The sequence below is a fragment of the Pinus tabuliformis genome, chromosome 1_2, assembly GCF_031772625.1.
Source record: "Pinus tabuliformis cultivar Carrire ecotype Pingquan chromosome 1_2, CPIR1, whole genome shotgun sequence".
In the NCBI taxonomy this organism is placed as follows: Eukaryota; Viridiplantae; Streptophyta; class Pinopsida; order Pinales; family Pinaceae; genus Pinus; species Pinus tabuliformis.
In genome coordinates this window covers 1,150,044,126-1,150,070,427 of record NC_142298.1, presented here as the reverse complement: position 1 = coordinate 1,150,070,427, position 26,302 = coordinate 1,150,044,126, and the positions used below count along the sequence as shown (strand labels likewise).

The window sequence follows — 26,302 nt, the reverse complement described above, 5'->3', positions numbered from 1 at the left end:
CAAGCCCTCCAAAGGGTCATATTGGCATTTGTAGGGTGAGCATAGAGAGCCATGGGCCTCCACTATAGCAGAGAGCAGATAGCCACATCATGGGATCCTTCAGCTCCACTCAATGCTTGCTTGTGTTCCATTTATTTGATGATGATGATGTACCTGGACCACCTTGCCCAACCAACTACACACTTGCACCACACACATTTCGCAGTTGTTGCAGGGCCCAAATGAGGATGGTCTCACTATGTGAGACAAAGGGAGGGATTGCATCAATGTTCCAGCCCTTACAAATGGGATACATGCTTTTTCAATCCACTTGGAGACCCATGAGGATGTTTTTGTGGCCCCACAACCATTTGGGGGGCACCACAGGTCATTTTCTTGGAGATCAAGGGGCGACCCCCTTCATTGCTATTTTTGGAGCCCTTACATCCATTTTGGCACATGTTGGACTTCACTAGCGAACGACCCTCCTAGCTATTGTATTATCATTTCGGCCCTCCTGCGTGGGTTATTTTTCATGTTATAGAGCTATTTGGTGGGCTTGTCATCAATTACGGTGTTATTTTGCACATTAGAGACACTTTTAGGGTTTTGTAGCCTAATTAGACCCATTGAACTATTAGAGGCTCATATAAATACGAGGCCTCATTTGTAACTCACCATCACTTGGATTTGGATCATTGTTTCTTCTGGAATTTTGCTATAGCTATTGAAGGACAAATTGGAGATTCTTTAATGCATTTTGATGTTTGGGTTAATGCTATTCTATTTTGGAGCTTCTCTATTGCAAATGAGATGGGTGGATATACTTTTTCTACCATGTAAGTTTCTCTTTTATGCGAAATTTTCATTATATGTTTAATGTATGGAATATTGCATCATGATGTTGCTTGTGCTCTAAATTATGTGAAAATCTTGAATCACTTTGGTAGTCTTGATCTATTGCATGCGTTATTCATTAGGCAAGAAAAATAGAATGTTCCTAAGGGTTATCTTTGAAAACCTAACCCTAAAACTTCATTATTTGACAAGTCGAAGTATAAATCCTTGTTGTAGCTAGGTAGCTGCTTCATTAGGGCATGTGAAGTTGCAATTAGGCTCCTTGATAGAACAAAACCCTAAATCAATCTCATTCTTGACTCCATTCTCCTAATAGATTAGGCACTGGTCCTAGATCCTTGGTGATCACATTAACTTAACGAAATATCAGTGTTTCACCTCTTTTATTCCTCATTTCTTCGTCCCCTAAGGATGAGGAGATTTTCTAGGGTTTGGTGCGGAATTTTAGGGAGGAGGAATTTTAGGATTCCATCCTAACAAGTTTCTTCATTTATGTCTTCTCTAGGCATCGTCCAGTTTTGAACAAATTATGACGGTGGAATTTCAAATAAATTGATGCCCTAGCTATCACAACAAGAGGGAACCCTCGAAGCTCATTTGACTTGGGGATTTCTTGAAGGTTTGCACTTTGTAGTTCATCACTCAAAACCTTTGCCCTTAACTATAGGCGATCATTGGTTGACCCTTTACAACTGTATATCTCTCAACCCTTAGTCTCTTGTAGTATTTCTCTTAAGGGGTTTTTCATGGAAAGTCACCCGAGCTTCTCCCAAAGCTCACACTTTAATTGAATTTTTCCATTGAATGAGACATCCTTTCCTCACTTTGAACCCTAGTATAAACACATCAATCACAAGTGAGGGATTTTGGAAGTTTTGATCTTAGGTATTCATCATTTTTTTAAATATTTCTAAACTCAAGGTCATCCTTCCCTCAAGCCTTTCTTGGAGAGCCCTTCTTTTGCTTCTAAAACAAGAAACCTATTATCTGAGACTCTCTTTTGAATGGGCATTGGCAATCACATTGTATCGTTATTGACCTCATCATTCTAGTGATTTCCCTATACCAAGACTCCTCCCATCGGTGAAAGTCCGTAAAGAGTAGGGGATGTGAAAATCCCAAACTGGAATTCTATTGCAGCAATTGGAGATTATTCTCTTAATTGTTAATTTAATTTAACAATTTATTTGTTGTTTGCTACTACAAATACTGAATAAATCATACTGCAATCTACACAAATAACAATGCGGAAGAATAAAATGTTGGAAGAAATGCTAGCGCACACACATAAAATAACACAATTGTTTTTGGACAAAGTCCCCGAAAAGCCCAACTTGGGAAAACCGGTGCGACAATTGAGGGTTTTATTATTATGCAACAGTGAAATAATCTGAGTACAATTTGGATGCCGAATTGTTAATTTTAGGCAACAATGGTATGTTCTATGCTTTAGTGCAATTTTACTTTAATTTCTTTATAGCCCAATATCAATAACTAGTTTAGCAATCGCATCAACATGATAGTAAAATGCAGATAGAACATAAACATAAACAATAGAAGACAAGAGGACACAAGTTGTGGCACCAGCCAGGGACAAACCCCAATGTGGGGAAACCCTTGATCAATTCTTCGTATAGTCTTCAATAGTTTAACAGAGAGATAGTACAATTTGCAAATCCGATAATTTATAACAGCAGCAAAAGAGCCCTAACTAGAATAGTCAACGCTGGTCAACAGGGCAGATTTGACCCTTAACAATTTGGTCAACTTCGGCCTCCAAACAGCGAGATGAATCAGCCCTCAAAACAATCTGAAATCAGCCCAGTCAAAGTCTGGTCAAATAGTCCACCTACGGTCAGCGCTAGCTACAGTGAACGTTGGTCAACAATCAACGTTTAGCCTCGATTTCTGTGCCCATAAATGTGGCCTGCTGGGATAGAGTTCCTCCACTAAAAATCACAGTCAAAGATGGTCGACGTAGCGCAAAAAACCAGTTTCTGAAATTCATCAAACTTGGTCAACGCCCGGAATAAAAATTTGCCTTCCTTTCCTTCGCACGAGTGGAGATAGAGACTGCCCAGGAATCTGTACCTAATCAATGAGGAGAGAGAGAGATGTGTGAAGATGAGTATGTCCAAATGAGTGTGAGGCATCATGTATTTATAGCAAACGTTGAGGACGAATAGATGTGATTGTTGGGCTTCTGAGCCTACATGAGTTTGCTGGCCCACCTTGACAATCTGTCCATAATCAAAATAAATTCATAACTTCATTTGTACATGTCAGATGATCTCTAGATCAATTCTACACCTCTCGGAGAGAGGAATCCAAGAAAAATATCAGTTGTCATAATTTAATGACACGTGGAGTTTGGCCCTAGTTGCCAATTTTAACACTCCCTCTCAACTGGGGAGAACTCCATCTGCTAATCCATTTGCCAATTTGTACTATCTCTGCCATCAATGCACTGCTCTGCTAAACTATGAAGAAGAAGAAGTGATCGAGAATGTATCATACCATTCTCTACTGACCTGAAGTCAGTCCCAAATAAAAAGAGAGTGTCTCATACCACTCTTACTGACCGAAGTAAGTCCCAAATAAAGAGTGTCTCATACCACTCTTACTGACTTGAAGTCAGTTCCAATCAAAAGAGAGTGTCTCATACCACTCTTACTAACTCGAAGTCAGTGCCCATTGATCCCAGATCAATATTGGTCATCCTAGCATAGGGAGTACGGTAGTACACAATGCGTCCATCAGTAGTACTATGGTCCCTATCCTCATTTCCCTACTCATTGACCAGATGAGAGGTACTTCCCTTGAGTCCTAGACTGCATGGGTAGGATGTCTCAGCGAGAGAAGGATGAACCACTAATCCTGCCTACATGTCACCAAGAGGTATCATAGGGGAAGGCTGAACCACTCACCCTGTACACATCAAACCACTAGGGGAAGGCTGAACCACTCACCCTATGGTTGCCCACTGCTCCATGAAGTATCCCAAGCTCCTCAGAGCTCCCAGAGCTCAATGTTCATCTCATACAGGACCCTCATATGAGGGTCTCCCCACGACTCTAAGTCATTCTCAGAAGGCCAAGAATTTGACCTTCTCCAGGGGCTTTGTCAGAATATCAGCGACCTGCTCATCAGTCCCAATGTGATGGAGCCTTATTGCTCTTCATTGTACCATATCCCGGATAACGTGGTACCTGATATCTATATGCTTGGAGCGATCATGAAACATGAGATTCTCTAATAATCAGATCCCACTCTGGTTGTCGCAGAGGATCATGGTGGTATCCAGCACATGTCCAAACAGCGCACTGAAGAGCTTCCTCAACCAGACAGCTTCACAGGAGGCCATACTAGCAGCTATGTATTCGGCCTTTGCGGTGTTCAAGGCAACCGATTTTTGCTTCCTGCTCATCCAGGATATCGAAGTAGAACCCAAAGAAAAACAATATTCAGAAGTGCTCTTGCGATCCACCACACTGCCAGCCCAATCAACATTAGAATAACCATGTGGCCTCACATTTCCGGCAGTGTATCTTAGTCCATGAGTGATTGTGTCCCGAAGATATCTCAGAAGATTCTTGGTAGTAATTCAATGTATATGATGAGGCTCAACCATGTATTGGCTTGATGTGTTAACTGCAAAACATATGTCTAGACGGGAGTTCACCAAGAACATCAGTGCTCCTATGAGTTGAAAATACTCAGAAGCGTTTCCCAATTCAGGTCCAGAAGCACTACCACATAACTTCTTAAAGTTAAGTTCCATCGGGGTAGTCACAGGCTTGCAGTCCACCATTCGAAATCTTTCCAGTATCTTCACAACATATTTTCCTTGAGATATGAAAATTTCACCTGGATTTTGCCAAACCTCCAACCCTAGGAAGTAGTGCATCGGTCCTAGGTCCTTCATCTCAAATTCAGAAGCCAACTCCCTCTTACATTTGTTGAATGAGAGGGTCTCCACTTGTCAGAAAGAGGTCGTCCACGTAAATTACCAGAATGAGAGGTTTATCATTTTCAACCTTAAAGTAAAGGTATGGATCGGCTCCACTTCTAGTGAATCCCAACTTCATTAGATAGCTATCGATCCTCTCATACCAAGCCTAGGGTGCTTGCTTCAATCCATAAAGAGCTTTCTCCAACCTGCATACATGCGATTCCCGATCATGGACCTCAAACCAACATAGGTTCATCAACATCAGGCATTGTTTTGTCCTCTTTTTCAACTTCTTTGTCCTTCCTCAAGATAGGAAGGTTGTTGATCTTCTTCGAAGGTGACATCATGACTTATCTCAACTTCCTTTTGACCAGCCACATAGATTCTATATCCCTTAGAATTTTCACTATAGCCCACAAAGATTCCTTTGTTCCTAGATGCAACCAATTTGCTTCTTTTCTCTTTCAACACATGAAAATATATGGGGCTTTCAAAAATTCTAAAATGAGAGACATCAGGTTTCTTACCAGTGAACATTTCTTTAGGAGTTTTGGAGTCCAATGCTTGATGAGGGCATTGGTTTTGAACATGCATGGTGGTATTTGCAACTTTAGCCCATAGAAACTTCGGAAGGCCTTAATCATGAAGCATGGCACAAACAACTTCTACAATAGAGTGATTCTTCCTTTCAACAACACCATTCTGCTCAGGTGTGTATGGCATTGCAGTCTCCCTCTTAATGCTAGCTTTTCTGCGATAATCTTGGAATTCATTGGATTCGTACTCGGTCCCATTTTCAGTCCTCAATATCTTGATTTTCTTCTCGAATTGGTTTTCAATCAAGGCTTTGAAGTGTCGGAACCATTTGAACACTTCATCCTTCTTCTTCAAGAAGTAGATCCAGGTCTTGCGAGAATAATCATCCGTAAAGGTGAGATAATATAAGTATCCTCCCAAAGAGTCTACGGCCATCATACCAGATATGTCAGAGTGGATCAATTGCAATATATTTGTGGTCTTGCTATTACTTGAGGGGAATGGTCCAATTGTAAGTTTTCTTTTGGCACATCTTGGACATACACCTTCATGCTCTACTTTGAACTCGGGCATACTTGTCACCATCTGTTTCACATCAGGTAGGACCTTATAATGAAGATGGGAAAACCTTTGGTGCCATAGTTCAGAGTGTCGAGATGTGTCGCAAGAGATGGCTCCCAATGGACTTCCTCTAACTTGATACAAAGTGTCAACACTAAAACCAAGAGTAAAAGCATCTTTAAAATTTCTTTTCCAAACACATACCTTTCCATCAATAAAAGCCACCTTGAACCCTTTGTCTTCCATTGGAAAAATGGACACTAGGTTCTTCTTGAGATCGGGTACATATAGTACTTCTTGCAAATGAATAATGTTAACTTGATTCAATTGAAGTGTAACATTCCCTACTCCCTTCACGGGATAGGTGGCATCGTCTCCGAGGATGATCTCCAAGTTTGTCTCCTTTTCTATTAGATTAAAGAGGGCTTCCGTGTATTCGGTGAAGTGCCTTGAGGCATCACTATCAATCAGCCAGTTTCCCAAGGTGTCTGGAGGAGAGGCAGTGGAGAGGGAAAATATAAGATAGTACTCTTTTTGCTTATTGTTAACAACATTGGATTCTTCATACCTGGAGTTCCTTGATTTATTGGAGGGTCGACCATTTCGTTGATGTCCCACATTCCTTTTTCCCTTGCCATTGGACTTGCCATTCCTTTGACCATTGTTGTTGAAATTTCCCCTAGAATGATTGTGATCATCATCATGCAATGTGTCCCTTCTATTTGGACACTCCCTTGCATAGTAGCCAAACTTGTTGCAAGCAAAGCATCTTCCCTTCCTTCCATTTTTGAATCCCGATCTTCCTTGACTTTGTTTCTTTGAACCTGCATTGTTCTTCCTTTGGGCATGAGCGGAGAATGCAGTGGGGTTGCTTCTATTAGAAGGCATTTCTTGCTCCACCATTCTTGTTTCTTCTTGAATGCATCTCGACATCAATTCTTCAAACCCTTGAATTCAATCATTGTTGAGTATAGTGGTTCTAAATACATAACACTCAGGTGGGAGTCCTCCAAGGGTGGTGAGAGTGAGTTCCCTGTCAAGAATGACTTCTCCAATCGAGAGTTGATCATTCTTGATCTTAGAAATCCTCAAGAAATAGGATTGAATATCCTTGTCCTTGCTCTTCTTAATATCCTTCAACTTATTCTTTAGAAATAAAATTTGATTAGCATTACTAACCTTGAACATGTCGACTAGCTTGTTGTAGATCTCCTTGGAAGTCTTCAATTCAGAGATATAGGCCACCAGATGCTTGTCAATGGAATCCCTAATAATCTTCTTCACTTTGACTTTAGCCCTATTGTACTTGGTCTTCGCAGCAACCAATGCATTTGAAGGAGGCTCAGGGATTTTACCCTGCACATAATCCATCACTTCTTTTTCTTCCAAGGTCAAATCAAGAGACATCTTCCATCCATGATAGTCAGATTTGTCATGGAGCTTGTCTTCAGCTAGAACGTAGGATGAGGAGCCCATTGAGTCTTTTGTCCTTGTCCAACTGTCTTTGGTGATTGCTCTTTCACTCTTGCTTGGGCTTGGTCTTCACTTTAGCTCTGATATCATGTTAATTTTAGGCAACAATGGTATGTTCTATGCTTTAGAGCAATTTTACTTCAATTTCTTTATAGCCCAATATCAATAACCAATTTAGCAATCACATAAACATGATAGTAAAATGCAAATATAACATAAACATAAACAGTAGAAGACAAGCCAAGACAAGAGGACACAAGATGTGGCACCAGCCAGGGACAAACCCCAATGTCGGGAAACCCTTGATCAATTCTTCTTATAATCTTTGATAGTTCAATAAAGGGAGATAATACAATTTACAAATCTGATAATTTATAACAGCGACAAAAGAGCCCTAAGTAGAAAATTCAACGTTGGTCAATAGCGCAGATTTGACCCTCAATAATTCGGTCAACTTCAGTCAACTTCGGCCTCCAAACAACAAGATGAATCAGCCCTCAAAACAGTTTGAATCAACCTAGTCAAAGTCTGGTCAAATAGTCCACCCGCGGTCAGCCCTAATTGTAGTCAACATTGGTCAACAATGAATGTTTAGCCTCGATTTCTGTGCCTAGAAATGCGGCTTGTTGGGATAGAGTTCCTCCACCAAAAATCGCAGTGAAATATGGTCAACGCAACCCAAAACCAGTTTTTGAAATTCGGTCAAACTTGGTCAACGCCCATAACAGAAAATTTGCCTTCCTTCACACTTATGGAGAGAGAGACTGCCCAGAAATCCGTACCCAATCAATGAGGAGACTATGAGGCATCATGTATTTATAGCAAACGTTGAAGATGAATAGAAATGACTGTTGGGTTTCTGAGCCTACATGAATTTGTTGGCCGACCTTGACAATTTGTCCATAATCAAAATAAATTCATAACTTCATTTGTACATGTTAGAATCGAATGATCTCTAGATCAATCCTACAACTCTGGGAGAGATGAATCCAAGAAAAATATCAGTTGTCATAAATAAGATGACCCATGTGGAGTTTGGCCCTAGTTGCCAATTTTAACACGAATACTGGCAAAAATCTAGTGAAGAATTTTCCTCACCTCATTGGCAAATCTGGGCTCTGACTGCAGCGCCAAGTGAGTTGTCCAAACTGCCTCTGCGCTGGCTCTGCATCACCCTAGCGCAGTCCCTTCTACGCTCAGTCTGGATCAGCCTCTCCTCAAGCTGTCTAGTCTGCCACTGTCTGAGAAATTGTCTCTCCTGGTCCCCGGAACCTCTATCCAGCTTCTGGCACTAAAACTCGGCTTTCCCCAACATAATCAAAACTGCCTCAAGAGGCTACTACACTGCCCCAACATCAACCTCTCTGTGGCTCTTCTACCTACAAATGCACACCAGACCTGGAAATATTCCTCTAGCTTCACTGTCTCTGCCCCTCTCTCACTGCTTCGATCTCTAGCTCCTTCTCCTGCAACTCACTGTTGCTACTCTGGAAATCAATCTGCTCAAAAATCGAACCTCACAAGTGTTTTCTCCACCACATCGACCTCCTCTTATAATCCTCTGTTGGAGCACCAATGACCAAGATTAAAACTTAATCAATGGCTAGGATCATCTCTGGATTGATCCATGTGAGTTTCTAGATGATTCTTGCCTTGACTTAGTTAATATTGATTAATTAACCATGTTCCCTAAGTTTAGACAAATATTTAAAAAACTACTTAATAATCTAATTAAGTCATTTCTAGGCGGAATTTCCAGAAACAATTTCTGGGTTTTGGAAATCTCATGTATTCTAGCCTCTCCATGAAATTTCAAGGCTAGAGCACATCCAATGCTATAAAAACAAACACTCCCTCTTAGCGAGGAATGTGTTCTAGTGCTACTGCAGACCCTGTAGTAGCACCCTATCCCTGCATCATCTCCTATCACACTGCTGATGTCTGGCCATACTTCCCAACAACTACTATGCAACTCTACTATGCAACTCTGATATACACTACATCTGTGTTGTGCTGACCCTGCAGAACTGTTGCCAACACTGCAACTGCATTGCAACTCCCTTTCTTCTATTGTTGCTGCAATTGCAACATTTGCAATTGAAAAGCATCCAAAATACTGAATCAACTATGATCAGTGTAATGCATCTGTCACCCGAGTCTCTAACTGCAACTAGTATTTTCACTGTCACTGAAGAATTTGCGCTGCTGTTGACTTTGCACTGTGACAACTACACTGCTGACAACTCTACACTGAGCTCCCTAGCATCTAATTGCTACTAGTCTCTGCAACTATCACTCGGGCATCTGACTGCATCAACTGTCACTGATCCATCTTGCTACTGAATACTGTGGGTCCTCGTAACCAGGTAATGATCCAAGAGGTGGACTCCTCAAGGACCTTGCCCATTTGGCACATTGGAGTCTCATACTCCTCTTGGATCTGGTGCCCCATTATCTCCTTTTGAGCCTTGTCCCTTACTGGGACCTTTCTTCACTTTGCAACCCGCACTAGATAACTCACACTTCCTCTAGTACCTATCTTCGACAACCGGAAGTCAATCTACTGTCCAGATATGCATTCTAGCTAACTCGCATGACCACCTCTGGCAATCTCATTTGGCCATTTTTGCAACCTTGCAAAATCTGCGAAACTCAAAGCTAGGAAAGTAAACTCAAAAATCTCCCTCTTTCCCGCTGCTCGGCTGCTGGATCTACTACTCGCACTCCCTTATGGAGTGAGAATATTTTCTCCCAACCACTGCCAATCTGCAAGGAAAATCGAACTTCTTGAGACTAGAAATTCCCTGAGGAAAATTTTCCCTCTGTGTGTGCTGTTCTTCCTTCCACTCGACGTTGGCTCTACTCTAGCAGACTGCTGCAAAAACCACTGCGTCCAGCTAGAGATCTGCTCAACGAAAAGTCTGAGCTGCTCCCTCTGCCTCTGGAATCATTCGATTTGAGAAGATTGGATTTTTCTGCCCCTCACTTGGAAAAATCAAACCTCCACAAGTAAATCGGCCTGCTGGCAGAATGACTGCGCTGCCTTTGGGAATTTCGGCCTGTTGCCCACAATGAGTAGCGAAATACCTTCTCTCTTTGCCTCTGAGCTCTTTGGCTAATGAACTGCGCTCTGATACCATGTGAAAATTCCAAACTAGAATCCTATTGTAGAAATTGGAGATTATTCTCCTAATTGTTAATTTAATTTAACAATTTATTTGTTGTTTGCTACGACAAACACTGAATAAATCACACTGCAATCTACACAAATAAAACTGCGGAAGAATAAAACGCTGGAAGAAATGCTAGCACACACATAAAAATTAAAATAACAAAATTGTTTTTGGACAAAAGTCCTTAGAAAAAACGTAACTTGGGAAAACCGGTGCGGCAGTTGAGGGTTTTATTATTAAGCAGCAATGAAATAATCTAAGTGCAATCTGGATGCCGAATATTGGCAATCCTACAGAGAAAATACTGGCAAAAATCTAGTAAGGAATTTTCCTCACCCCACAAGCAAATCCGGGTTCTGATTGTAGCTCCAAGTGAGTCGTCCAAACTGCCTCTACGTTGGCTCTCCGTCACCCTAGCGCAGTCCCTTTTGCACTCAGTCTGGATCAACCTCTCCTCAAGCCGTCTAGTCTGCTGCTATTTGGGAAAATATCTCTCCTAGCCTTCGGAACCTCTATCTAGCTTTTGGCACTGAAACTCGACTTTCCCCAGCAGAATCAAAACTGCCTCTTGAGGTTACTGCATTGCCCCAACGCCAGCCTCTCTGCAAACGCACACTGGATTTGGAAATCTTCCTCCTGCTTCACTGTCTTTGCCCCAACGCCAACCTCTCTGCAAATGCACACTGGATTTGGAAATCTTCCTCCTGCTTCACTGTCTTTGCCCCTCTCCCACTGTTTCAATCTCTAGCTCTCTCTCCGACAACTGGCTGCTACTACTTTGGAAATCAATCTGCTCAGAAATCAAACCTCACAAGTGTCTTCTCCTTCACCACATGGACATCCTCTTATAATCCTCTGTTAGGAACACCAACGACCAAGATTAAAACTTAATCAATGGATAAGATCATCTCTGGATTGATCCAGGTGAGTTTCTAGATGATTCTCGCCTTGACTTAATTAATACTGATTAATTAACCATATTCCCCAAGTTTAGACTTAGGAAATATTTAAATAACTTGTTAATAATCTAATTAAGTCATTTTTAGGTGGAATTAATAGAAATGATTTCTGGGTTTTGGAGATCTCATGTATTCTAGCCTCTCCACAAAATTTCAAGGCTAGAACACATCCGATGCTATGAAAACTAACAGGGGACATTGAATGAGGTGACAGTGGGTCCTTCTCCCATTGTTTCCACTTGATCTAGTAGTAGTCCCTTTGGAACCCCTCCTAGGATCCCTGCTAAATTAAGCAGTAACAAACCCTAGACGGCCTAGCTAGGGCATCCAACAAATTCCATTTGAGCCATCAATTTGTAGAGCAAGTTAGCAAGGAACTGTGCTGGGGTGTCTCCCACTCCAAGTTTGAAGCGAATCCCACGGTGGGTTTGTGAGAAACACCAAGCCCTAGCTCCAAAATCGCTTGGGTTTAGGTCATTCTAGGTTAGCGACATTCCAAAGGGTCTATTGTGCTTGAAAACTCCAAGGAAGTTAATCTCTCTTGACCCTTTCCTCTAATCCTTGCTTGACCTAGTCCTATTGTTGATGATCATCATAAACCCTAGGCCTTGCTTGGGACTTCTAAGTCTCTCTTGTGGTCCCAACGTTTCACATGCTTGTCAGCTCACAAGAGCTTAAGAGAGGTCCTTCTATTGCCCAAAGAGCCTTAGGTCTAGGACATCTTTCGTTAAGGAATATCCCCAATCCCTAGCCCTAAGCCTCCCTTGAGCCTTTCTTAGAGAGCCCTTCACCTTGCTTCTAAAGTAAGTGAGCCCGTTATTTGAGTCTTTCTTGTGAATGGGCCCTAGAAATCACTACCTATCCTATTATTCATTCATCACTTCTAGTGATTTCCTTATACCTAGACTCCTCCCATCAATGAAAATCCGTAAAGAGCAGAGGACATCGAATAAGGTGACAGTGGGTCCTTGTCCCATTGTTGACACTTAATCTAGTAGTAGTCCCTCCTAGGGTCCCTGCTAAATTGAGCAGTAACAAGTACCTTACTCATAGGCAAGCAAGCCTTTTGAGAAGGATATTGGCACCCATAGGTAAAGCGTTGAGAGCCTTGGGTCTCCGAGCAGTAACAGTGCATCACATCCATCCCTGAACACCTTCTGCACCCAAGACATTCTACCACTTTGTACTACATTTGATGATTCTTTAGGATGATACACCTAGACCAGCGTGCCCCAAGGTTGGCCTTTATTATTCTCTGAGAGATCACAGCTGATCCAGAGATGGTCTCACCTTCTGAGACATGGGAGGGCTAGTAGCACCTGGAAAGCCCTCAACGTTGGAGCAAAGATGGGAATTTTGAGCAGTGGGAGACCTAGGAGATCACCTTTGGTGCCCCAAATTGGATTTTGGGGTCCATAGAGGTATTTTAACAAAAATTGGAAGGCCAACCCTCGCATCTTGATTTTATGAGGTTTATACAACACTCAAGGCACCTTGGAGCCTTAACACATGCCACATGAAGCTCTACGTGTTGAAATTTCTAACTCTGACACATTAGAAATTCCTACTGCATTATTTGGTTTATTTCACCTATTTGTTTATTCCATTAACAAGTTATTTATACATATAAATACTGAAAATAAACACAAATGAAGCCTTAACTCATATAAATATCAACAACTGAAATACTAGACAAACACACAAGGGACACTGTTATTTTTGGAAAATTGTCCTCAGAAAAACCCAATGCGGGAAAACTAGTGCAGCAATTCTGAGGGTTTTATTATTATGCAGATTTCTTGAGTACAACTAGGATGCCAAACTGGCTCACCCAACATAAATTTTTACACGGCAGTAATACCTCTTCTCGGAGACAGATATTCAGCAAGTCTACCCCACGAAAATCCTTCTGGCGCTTCTCCTAGGCTCTGTGTCAGCCTTGCCAGCCTCAGCGTAGCTCCTGAACCCTCCACGTCGACCTTCTACCTCTCTGCGTTAGCTCTCTAGCCTTCTGCATCACCCACACAGACCCCTCAGCCTCTGCGCAGTCTCTAGCTGCCTCTGTGTAGCTCTGGCTGCCTTTGCGCCAGCCTTTTCAGTCACTGTGTTGACCCTCTGGCACTATCTCTGCTATGTACTCACTGCCCCTCACTGCAACAGATCACTTGTTCGAATTTTCTCAGCAAACCCCGCTCCAGAAAATCGAACTGACTGATCAATCTTGGTGTATCTCCAACTGACCCTCAAGCCTCCTCTTATACTTTTTCTGTTGAGTCTTCAACAGCCGAGATTAAGTCTAATCAATGACTAAGATTAGATTTGGCTTGATCCATGTCATTGAGAACATTCTCACCCAGTTTTATATTAATACCCATTAATATTTTAATTTTCCTTAGTTTAGACTTAGGAACTCCATTAAAAATATTAATTATTTTAATATCTCTCTAACCGGGTGGAATTTCGCCAAACCATTTCTGGGTTTTGGAGTCTCATGTGCTTTAGCCTCTCCACCAATTTTCATGGCTAGAGCACATCCGATGCTACAAAAATCAACACTGCGCATGGATGACGTCATCCTTTCTAGTCCTTGCGACTCACACGTGTGGGAAATTTATTCGTTTTATGTCTATAAGCTAGTGGGTTGGCTTGTAACCAAATGCATCATTGTGATTTTAGTTGAGATTCAGGGGCTTTTAGGCTAATTAGACATTGTTCCTCATATAAATAGAGGAGAGGATCATTTTGTTTATCATCAATAATATATCACTTGTAAATACAGCCTTCTCTTCTCTAGAATTTCGACCTTTTTTCCTATTGGAGAGATGTGATCTGTGGAGCGAAATTCTATTGTCTTGTCTTTGAAGAAGTTATCTTGGATTGATGATTGGATTGTTCATTGCATATTTCCTTGTTAGTGCTATTTATTGAAACTGATTTCATGTCTAATGTATGGAATAAATTGGTGATCTAGGTCAAATATTGTGCCATAATTTTGTTGAAGATCAATTTATTGGAATCTAAGTCATATTATTGCATGCATTACTCATAATATTGTATGTGAATGGCACTCTCCTTGGTGATCTTACATTAGCTCTCCCAAGTGACTTTCAATCCCTCACAAAGGTAATAATTAGGGTTTTGATGCTAGAGATCAAAATGCTTACTCCTTCGCAAGTTTTGGCCAACCTTAAGAGCTCATAGACTCTCTCAACCCTAAGACTAGGCGCTGGCCATCCTTTGTTGGTGATCAAATCAACTTTTTGTCCATAATTTTTTCTCCATCTTTCTCTTTGCCTAATTCGACCCTCTTAAGGCCAAGCGACCAACTAGGGCATAGAGTGAATTAGTTAGGAGGAGTAATTTTGGGATTTGGAAAGTCTAAATATCAAGGATAGGTTGGTTGCAACAAATTCACTCACTTTGGTAGCCATTCATTCCAATTTCGTCCATAAATTTCCTTTCGCTAGTTGTTTGCCCTAGGGTAGACCCTAATTTGGTTTTAGCTTCAACTTGGGGGCTTATTGAGGATTTCATGGGTCGTATCCTTGTTGAAATACCTTGTGGGAAACCCTTTCTCTATACCTTGACCTTTGGCCATCCCAATTCTCGACCTACTAAACGAGCCCCAGCTCTTGTGCTGTACAAATTTGACCTCTCTAAGGAAAGTAAATTTCCTTCATTTGTTGATTGGAGTCTTGTACTTGAGTCATTCCCAAGCCTATTGGTCATCCTACTACCTTTATACCTAGAATATCTCTTATAAGTGACCTTATACTAAGACTCCTCCCATTGGTGAAAGTCCATAAAGACCAAGGGGTTTTGGCTGTGGTGACAGTGGGTCACTACCAAATTGTTGTCACTTGGTCTAGTTCCTGCGTTGTAGGGTACCCCTCTGCAATTCCTGCTATATTTTGTGGCAACAGGCTCAAAACCCTGAACTTTGGGTGCAAAGCCCACACATCACATTTTATGGTCATTTCTCTCTCACAAGCCTAGCACCAAGGGTATGTGAGAGTACCTTCAAATGTTACCCAATTTCAACACTCCCTCTTAGCGAGGGAGGTACTTCCATCCCTTGGAAGTATTTTTGCTTCCCACACTGTAACACAATCATCTTCTACTCCTCTCCAACATTCATCGTAACCTTCATCTTTCGTTCCAAAAGCAAAATTTGTTGTAAGAACATAACCCTTCTTGCTAGTAGAAGTCTCTTGCCTCTTCTTTTCCTAATAAGACTTTATGCTAGTCCATGGCTCCTTCTTCTCAGATACGGAAATATCCTTTGATGCACTCTTCTGGCATTGTTGACTCTCCCTCTGAATTTGCGAACTCCCTCCAGAACTTGAATCCCTTTGAGTATCAAAAACCTTCTTCTTTCCTTGGTCAATAGGCTTGCCTTAAGCCTATACAGATCATTCTCTTTGACTCCAAGAACCACTCCTGGTCTAGAGTTATATCTACTAGGCTTGAGCATCACTTTTCCATTCCAGAATTTAACATCAAACCCCTTTGCCTCAATTGTTGAGACTGAAAGCAAATTGCATCTGAGCTTCGATACCCAAAGTACATCCTAGACTCACAATAATCCACCTGACTCCATCTTGAATGGTAAAGTCCCGGTTCCTTTGACTGCATGCTGACTCTTATCACCAATATTCACATGTATCTTAGAGTTCCGCTTGGTTAGGCTCTCAAACACTTGTTGAGTTCCTGTCATATGATTCGATGCCTTGCTATCTAGGAACTAAGCATCCTCATGAATGGTGCTCTTAGAGAAATGAGAGATGAGAAAAAACTCCTCATCAAATCTCTTAGCAAATTCATCCTCATCGATTGTAGCTGGAGTAGCCATCTCCATCTTGGGCTTCTTCTCTTTTCCTCCTTTATTCTTCTTGTGTGGACACTTTCTCGCATAATGACAATACTCTTCACATGCAAAGCATTTCACTTTGCTTAGGTCCTTCTTGATGATAAACTTCCCTTTTCCCTTCTAAAGTTTACTAGCAAGCGCAATGTTCTCTGCATCATTGTTCTGCTGCAGTTCCTCATCTCAAAGTTCCTCCTGGATGAAATCATCCCATATCCTATTCCAATATGGAAGATTCTCTCGTGAGGCTACTCCTTTGATGAATGGTTTCCACTGATCCGAGAAGCCCTTTATTGGGGTCCTAACCAATTCCAGTTCTTCCACATTATCCTCTATAGCTACAAGCTCATCACGAACTTGCGAAATGTTAAGTTTTCTAATTGTTCTATGTTGTATTAGTTACTTTAGTCCAATATATCTTTTCATTAACAATGCATCCATTTATTAGCAGTATGATCAATCATAAATGTAACTGAAGAAAGAACAATATATGCAGTGACAAAGAAGACAACAATGCAACCATAAGAGACAATAGATTGGTCCAAGACCAGAGAAAAAACCCACTAGGGGGAAACCCTTTCAAATCTTCTTCTTTAGTAGATCGTCATAAAAATATTTCAGCAGAGTACAATGAGCCCAATACATGTAATTGCAACGGATAATAACAAATCAGATCTACAGATCTATGTAACAGTAGATAGAAATCTAGATCTACCAGATCACTGAAGTTAACTGAAGCCAAGATGTCAAACCCTAGATCGGAACTGGGTCGCCCTCATCAACATTGTTTGCGAGTGATCGAAACTCCCGGGTCGCTCTCTCAGATACTGTATGCGAGCGAATGTGACTGCAGAGTTGCTCTCAGGAGGCCTTCATGCGTGCGACTGTGGCATAATACAACTGAAACCTAGAGTCGCTCCCTTATTGTAGTTGTGCGAGCGACCGAGATGTCTTGGTCGCTCCCAGGACTACTTTATGCGAGCGACCGGGGACCAGAACCTTCCGATCTACCTCTGAACCCAAAGTCGCTCTCACTAAACTGTCTCCGAGCGACCAAAGAGCCAAAGTCGCTCCCTTGCCTACTCTGTGCCTGCAACCAGGGACGAAAATGTCCTGATCTGTGCCAGCGACCGAGATCCAGAAAACCCAAACTCAAAGCGAACCTTTTGCCTGTAATTTTGGACCCTGTGCAAACTCCTTTCGACGTACCTGTGCGAGCCAAGACAAAATAGAAGAATAGAAAGATGATGATGTGATGAAATGAACTTGAGGTCACTTCCTTTTATAGGCTTTCCTGAGGGTTAACTTGGGGTTAAGATTGACCCAAGCAGTTACCCATGTGGTTAGGGCCGACCCATTCCATAATGTATGTATGAATAAAATAATTCAAAACTTAACTTCCGTTTAACCAAATTAGGTGATCTTTAGGTCGATTTTGGTCCTCTCGAAAAGAGGAATTTAATGCAAGCATCAACTTGGTCATCTGAGTTGTCCAATGTGGAATTTGACCCTAGTTGCAAAAATTAACACGAAATCCTTATGAGATACAAAGTCACTTACTCCGAACTTCCCATCTTGATGTCCTTGAGCTTCTCTCTCAATACCATCTTCCAGTTTTGTTCTTTTTTTAAAACAACACTTTTAGAGCTTCCCACATGTGCCATGCAGTGTTGTTCGTGGTGAGTTGAGGTATCAAGTGATTGTTGACTCCATTAAGAATGATCAACTTGGCCTTCACATCAACTTTGTTATGTAAATCCAAAGCTACTGCACAGTTAATGCCTTGATTTCAGTGTTGGCATAATCCCACAAAGCATTGACCAACAACACTAGCTTGATTCTTTCATTCAACGAAATGTAGTTGGAAATCCCTTTCATTTGGTCCTCAAACCTCAAGACATAAACCATCTTGACCAACTGTCCTTCCTTCAATAGCAAGACAACTTAGCTCCTTCTTAGAGATGATACCTGCGAACACTTCTGACCCAACTTCTCTTCAAAGTAGCTTTGATTCCATGTTAGAATTCCACACACCCTAGGTTTGGTCTATGCCTTAGCTAGGAAACATAAACACACTAGTAGTGCCTAATTTTAAAAGAATTTTGTACAACGAATATTACACCGACAATCATATCAATGATAGTACAAAATAATTATGCCTGAAACTTGTTCCTTACAATTCCATTAATAAGAAAACTCATAGGACTCTTGTACCTGGGATAATGGTTCTTTATATCCCTGTACAAATGCCAAAATACAAGTTTGTTCTTTGACAAAATACTTTGCGCTGAGTCCAATTCCCTTAGGTTCTCTTCTGCCCAAAATATGACACCCACAACTTACTTAAATCACACAATTGTAGCACTACTAGGGCTTAACCAACCCTCCTAAAATTACCAAAATAACAAGCTACTCAACTAGGCATATTCCTTTAGCCCACAATCCTCCACAGTTGGCCTATTGCCCCTTGTAGCCAACACTTTTCTCCTTCCTAAAGGCTTTACCAATCCTTCAACCAACTACTCTTAACCGTTAGTAGCCCTATCTTCCATGTTTTAGCCTTCTGCCACCCACAACATGCTTGTAACCTATTCTCCTTAGTTGCTGGTTGCTTCAATCCATTTGTGACTAGATTCCTTGTGGTTGTGGGTCACCTAACTAGGCCCGCAATTTATTCCTTGGGCCTATGGCCACCTGCGACCCTCCTATTGCAATGTCCTATGGCCCTCCTGCGACCTCTTACAGTCTCTTGCTACCCCTCTTGCGGTCTCTTGTGGCCCTCCCATGGCCTGCCTCATACGACCCTCTTTTTGTAGACTTGCGACCTCCTTTTGCAAACCAAAACCATAGAAAACTTAGTCTTCCTTGAGTTGTCCTTTACTCCTCTCACTCGTGAGGCTTCCTTCATTTGACCTGCGACTCCTTTTGCTGCCTTTTTCACCACAGAAGAAGATGATCCTTTATTCTCCTTGTCCCTTGTATTTATTCCCCTCCAAGGGGTGTGAAACCCCAAGGGTCGTGTCTCTTGGCCTTGCTGGTTGACTTGACCTGACATGACACTTAGTCAACTTATAATTAAATTAGATTATTAAACGCCTTTCCTTGGGTTTCAAGCCCACTCCTTTGGTCCAAATCCTTTAACTTTGGGTGTGTTACCACAAAATCTAGCAGGCCCTAAGGAGTGAAAGCCTATAGGACAAAGAGCTAAACTAAGTGACAACAATGGGACAATGGCCTGCTGTCACCTTTAGTCAATGTCCCCTATGCTTTATGGAATTTCATTGATGGGAGCAGTCCCAGTAGGAAGGGGATCACATAGAATAGATAGGCTAGGTATAGGGCACTAAGTGATCAAACTAGAGCTCATTCGAAAGAGATGTTCAGTAAAGGTACATAGCTTCAAAGAAGCAATTTCTCTCTAAGAAAAACCCTAGAAAAGAAGGTGCACGACCTAGGGTTTTGAGGTTTTTCAATGGTGATAGGTATTTCACAAGGTCAAGGCTCAGAAGAAGGGGCTTCTTGTGATTTACTTCAACAAGTATTAAGCTCATACAACCTTCATGGAAGTCCTCAAGTTGAGGGAGAAGAATCTAGGGTTTCCCTCTTGGAATAAGACCTAGGGCAAGAGATTTTATGGATGAAACTCGAGTGGATTCCCACCAAACTTGGAGCATAGGTAGCCTAGACCCTAAGCTTGATGTCTAGGCTCTCGAACTCCCAAAAAATCTCCTCCCTAAGATTTCGCTGCAAGTCCTAGATATTTGCCCTAGCCTTAAGAGACCAAATTTTAAGAGGAAAAATTATGGATAAAAAGTAGAGATGACCACCAAGGACTTGGATCAGTGCTTTGTCCTGTCAACATATGGAGTCTTAGGATGTTTAAGATGAGATAAAATGTCCCTAAGGAGGCTCAAAATTGATGCCCTAGGTACCAATTTCAAACATTTACCTACTTCAAGAGATAATGGAGTTTCATGGAGAATTCAAAGATATTCATACACTAGGAACATTCATTACATGCCATACATTGGGTAACATATGCAATACTCTACTAGAAAGCTCTCCAAGAATATTTTTTCAACAATTAGGGCACAAATTTAGCATATTGTAGAGCAACAATTCCATACATTAAACAAATTCAAGAGAAAAATTCCATCAACATAAGGCACTTACAAAATGACATGCAATATATCCATCCAAAAATCCAAGAAATAGCTCGAAAGAAGAAGTGTGACTCATCTACATACATCAAAATACATCCCAACGAGTCTCCAATAACCAAAGTAACAAGTGCAAGTTCTTTACAAGAGAAAGAATCCAAGTGTGATGGTGATCGAATACAAATGTTGTTATGTTCTAATTATATGAGTCCCACGAGGTCAAATTATTAGCCTAAGCCCCTCAACATTATAAAAATGGGTGAGATACATCCCTTCATCACAAGCCGACCAATTATCTTTACAAAAGTATGAATTAACCGTCCAAATGCAAACCGAAATGATGACGTCATGCGAATGTAGGGCTGTTGGAAGGCCATGTTGAGTCCTTTTTGTGCCAAAATGTGTGAGAGGGCTCCATAAATCATGAACTAGGGGATGAACCCTAATTCTCCATGTAAGTCATCATTTGGGGCCCCAAATTGGGTTTGGGGCACAAAAGCTAGTCTTATGGATCTCCTGATGATGAAATAGCCTGTAATGCTCCAATACTGAGGGTTCTGACAATGGTGCTTGCCCTCCCATGCCTCAAGGGGTGAGACAAAACCTCCTCTAGGCCTTTGATCAGTTGCCAAACCATGTGATCACTGCTAAGCCCTCTGGGGAACACTAGTCCAAGTGCATCATCTCGTGAATATAGTGAGGCAATGAGCAGAATGCTGAAGGTGTCCATGGTATGAAATGATGTTGTACACATGATGGGAGTCCCATGGCTCTCAATGCTTCCCCCGGGGATGTCAATATGATCCTCTGTTGGACTTGGGCCCCAATTAAGTTGCCCAACCTACGATGAAACCTCCTGCCAATTACATACAATGTCTAATGCACATCCTCACCATCTGGGACAATAATACATTAGTGCATCTAAGTGTACCGAGCTTGTTAATCAAGGGCACATTGAGACTTCATATTGGGCTTCCCTTCCAAATTTGGGGCTTTAATCTTGTAATAGTGTTACCTCCCTAGGTAGGAGTGGTTAATAAACAACCCTATTAGGTCCCTGGTACATCCTTCAATTGATAGGTGGCATATGAATGATGATGAGATGGATGGTGTCACAGGGGCTTGAAGGTCAAATTCCATGGGTATAAGGATACCAATAATGAGGGATGTCCACATATTGGGTGTATAAGTGCAAGAGGGAGCAATTGCGAATGCATGAGTTAACCTGACCTTTGTTTTTCCACCCTCCTTTACTTGCCTTTTGCCTTTTCTTGATTTTTCTTGTATTACTGCTCGGGGCTCCAGGAATGAGAGCATGTTGTGTATGATGTGAAGCAATTATTACCCGCTTAAGGCCAGGCAGTTGATCGCCCACTCGGGGTTGAGACGTGCATGGGTTTCTTAATGATGTGGAGGCACTAGGAAGTAGGGTGATGGCCATGATAAGGGCTAGAGCTCATATTTGGCTTTTTTTTTGCGTTTTATATTAAATGTCACAACCATCTTTTGCATTTTATAATATTATTTTCTTTTGTTTCTTGGTTGTGGCCATGATATGCTTTTAACTTTCTTTTAGTTGCATCAAGCTCTTGGGCAACATTTCCAGGTCCGACTTAGACATGTGGGCAAGGGGAGGGGAAGTGTCAGTACCTTGTGGACCTAATGGTCATGTGGACCCAGAGAAGGAAAATGATGAAATAAGGGTTGTAATGTGCAGAGGGGAGTGAAAAATGTGGAATGGGAAAACAAGACCATGTGACCAAAATCAGGGTTTCCCAAGTAGTGCACTTCCTGAAACCATAGGTCAATGGGGGAGATCCCATGGGACTAGGATTGAGAATTAACCCCCCATTTAAGGCAAGGGAACAAAACCACAGTCAAAGCCCCGCCTTCCAAGTCACCCAATAATCCATGCCCAAGATGCCCAAGAAAAACAAGCATAAGCACCCAATTGCACAATGAAAAACATACCTTTTGGGTTGGATTGCCCACCTTCTAACATATGCTCTCAACAGATGGGTGAGGGGACATATGACTAATGCAGGGAGTGGAGATCAAATGGCACGCTACACTGGTGGATGTCAGGGGCTGCTGGCTGCTGGCTGAAGAGAAAAATTCTCCTACGGGATCACCCACTTTTAGTGGGTAACAGGGTGCAAAGCCCGCACATCACATTTTATGGGCTTTTCTCTCTCACAAGCCTTAGACGAAGGGAATGTGAGAGTACCTCCCGATGCTACTCAATTTCAATAAATTTGAGGTTTAAAAAAGGGGAAAACCAGTCACAGAAATCCCAGCCTCATAAAAATGGGTCAAAGCCATTTATTTCCATTTGAATATCTATGCTTTAGTAGATGGTACTATTGTACATTTTATGGTTTTACATAGAACTCTCCATCTTGGTTTTCTTCCAAGTGCATTTTTGCTGTTGTGCATTGAGGTTGACAATCCCTTTCAAAAAGCATGTAACATAGTTTTAGTTTCATTAAAAACTTTGAAGTTTGTCTTCTCCGTTGCACAGCTTTTAATTTTCCTTGAATCATATTTTCTTTATTTCCTTACATGTTGTGATCCAGAATTACTCTTTTGTTTTTTGATCTCTATGTTCTATTTCAGCTTGGCCACTCGTAATTGTCATTTAGCTAATTTATTTTCAATTGTAATTTATTGGACCAGACTGGAGTGTGCAAGCAGTTGTTAGCTGGGTATTGTCACATTCTCTCGCTGGTGAGCACATTTCTATGGTTGCAGAAGAAGATACTCAAGCACTAAGAGGAGTGGAAGGGATGGACTTACTCCATGGGGTGGTCAGCACTGTCAATGAGTGTCTTCGTGAGGCAGCTATTTTTGGGCTTAATCCTCCTCTGGAACCACTAGGAAGAGTTGATGTTCTTAAAGCTATCAACAAGGGGAGCTCCAAAGGTGGGTCAACTGGAAGACACTGGGTCTTAGATCCTGTAGATGGTACTCTTGGTTTTGTACGGGGAGATCAATATGCAGTAGCTCTTGCCATGATAGAGGAAGGAGAGGTGGTACTTGGAGTGCTGGGCTGCCCAAACTATCCATTGAGAAAAGAGTGGCTAAACTACCATCATCGATATTACCAACTCATGTTAAAACTATCCCCTCCAGGTTCTGGTGTATGGAGTAAAGGCTATGTACTTTCTACACAAAAGGGCAGTGGGCAAGTTTGGATGGAACCTTTAGTCAATGACATCATAAAGCTGGGATTGTCAAATGTAGCAAGGCCTGTTAGTGTCTCAGCCATTGATGATCCTGCACTGGCAACGTTCTGTGAACCAGTTGAAAAAGCAAACTCAAGCCATTCCTTCACAGCAGGACTTGCTCACAGTTTAGGACTAAGGTGAATTTTTCTTCTGGAAATTGTTTGGTTTTAGAAAAAATTAAGATTATCTTAATGTTCACATCAAAAGCTTTCCACTAACTCAATGTATGTGATCTTTATCAGTAATCATCCGTTGCGTGTTTATAGTATGGCAAAATATGCCGCTATAGCTCGAGGTGATGCCGAGATATTCATGAAATTCGCAAGGGCAGGATACAAAGAAAAAATATGGGATCATGCAGCAGGAGTTCTTATTATACAAGAAGCAGGAGGTGTTGTGACTGATGCTGGTGGATCTCCACTAGACTTCTCAAAAGGGATTTACCTAGAAGGACTTGATAGAGGCATCATTGCGTGTTCCGGTGCCCGGCTTCATGAGAAAATTATTGCAGCAGTTGATGCAAGTTGGGATTCTTCAGAGCTGTGAACGATGTCATTGTTGCAGCTGGCAATTATGGATGTAGTCTCCATCTACCATATGATTCTTTTCATTCGTTAATATGAGATGGGGATGAAGGATCTTATATTCTTGTTTGAAGAGTAAACTGTATTTGCCAGAGTAGTGAAAGGACATTTTGAATCCTGTAAAATACTTATCATGGATCAGACATATGCTTCCAAGACCATAAAGGTCTGGCAGCTTTCTATTGGAATATAAGCTTCACTTATCTAAATGCATGTAAAGTGCTAGTGTGCCTTAGCCAAGCTCGACAATTGTTACATGGAATTGATGTAAACATTTCTAGAGCTTCTTGAAAATGCAGGCTGGAAATGTCTAAAAAGTTTCTTTCTCTTGCTGTCAAATATATCATGTATGCTTTTACTAGAAAAGTTACAACGTCTATGTTCATCTCTTTAAATACTTAAAAAGTACTGCTTAATGTTATCTTGTTCATCATTGTTTCTTGATGTTTCGTAATATTTTAAAGTTCATGCTAAAATTAAATAATTCAATCTCATCAATGATAGTTTGTCTTAGAATGAACTCAGATCTATAGGAAGAATTAGGCAGAAATAAACAATTCTAACATTCTCATAAACGGTAGTTTGTGTTAGAAGGAACTCAGAATTATAAGAATCACCCTGGAAGAAATTAACAATTCAACATTCTCAGTCCCATGAGTCTATCAACAGTACCTTGCCCGGAGTTGTTTGTTTGCTTCAGAGATCTTTCGCATGCACACATTGAATTATGTATGCGAGTATTTGCCTCATTTTCGACTACGATACTCTCATTTTGAAGTAGGATATCTTAGGCTTATGTTTAATATTCCAGGGTGCAAATGCTAAAATTGAAGGAATGGCCTCTATGATTCCTAAGACAGTCAGCTTCTATTTCAAAATCGAAATGTGCATCATAGAGTTTTACTAATTAAGGTTGGCTTTGAGCTCAGAGACTGAATTTAGGAATATTTAAGCTTTAGATATTTAATTTTTAACGTCCTATACCTAGTTCATTTGTATGTGCTCTTCTCTTATAATCAATTTAATTGGGGAATTGATCATTGATATTTGAAGTTTGAACAATGCTGTTATGAAATTCCAAGTTCATTTTGGTTTCAGTGAGAATTTGAGGTGAATGATAAATATCTATGACATATATCTTTAAGGTAGACTTAAGAATTTACACTGTTTTTAAATATGATAAAAGTTTAATTAGGTTATAAAAAGACAAATGAAGATATTGGTAATGTTTGTAGTTGAGAACTGGATAAGTGGATAAGTGTTCATTGGACTAACTCGAGTGGTTGATTGCTTTGAGCTTGATGTAGGATGTCTTGGGGTTGATTCTCTATACTCACCACCCTTGTTGGATGTCTCACTTGATGTTCCCATAGGGTTAGGCATTGTAATTAGTGCTGACAGGTTTACATTGAGTACCACCCATAAAATGTGGGGAAGTGGCTGGGGGTTGCCCCCACCATTTTCCTTTTTTTATGGTAAAGTTTGGGGAAAGCCAAAGTTGTTTACATCATTGTTCACTATTAATAGAGGGAAGTATTATTCTTAGCTCAAGCTAGAATAATTTCAATTTTTATTGCTAAAAATGTTATTGGTTGGGTTTGTTTATAGAGTTTGCTTTATTGTTCTTTGATTTTGATCTTCATGTCAATGATTTGATTCTCATAAAGTCCTTACGATTGAGCTTTATCCTGTACTTGGAGGTAGGAGTTGAGAATTAAAAGATTCGCTTGATCAAATAGAAGAAATAAAAATTTAGCAAGTTGAACATAAGATAAACACTATAATAGAGTAAATTTTGAAAAATGTTTATCGGTGGTAAGAGGTAGGCAAAGCAAAGATTGGAAGATTAGAAAATCTCCAATGCCTAAATTTGACTTAATTTCCATAATTATCAAAATTGGGCATTAATATATAAACATAAACTCTAAAATTAAAATTGTTGAATGAGCATGCATCCCACATCATAGGACAT

General features: G+C 41.0%; 1 protein-coding gene across 1 annotated transcript in view; it reads left to right on the top strand.

The window, feature by feature from the left end:
- The window catches only part of HL (HAL2-like protein), a 124,163-nt gene extending 99,507 nt beyond the window's left edge, over window positions 1-24,656 (top strand). Inside the window, exons 2-3 of the mRNA XM_089396671.1 lie at window positions 23,196-23,883; window positions 23,989-24,656. Coding sequence (XP_089252797.1) covers window positions 23,196-23,883; window positions 23,989-24,292 — 992 coding nt within the window. The 3' untranslated portion in view covers window positions 24,293-24,656. The remainder of the gene's footprint in view (window positions 1-23,195; window positions 23,884-23,988) is intronic.
- The last annotated feature ends 1,646 nt before the right edge of the window (window positions 24,657-26,302 follow it).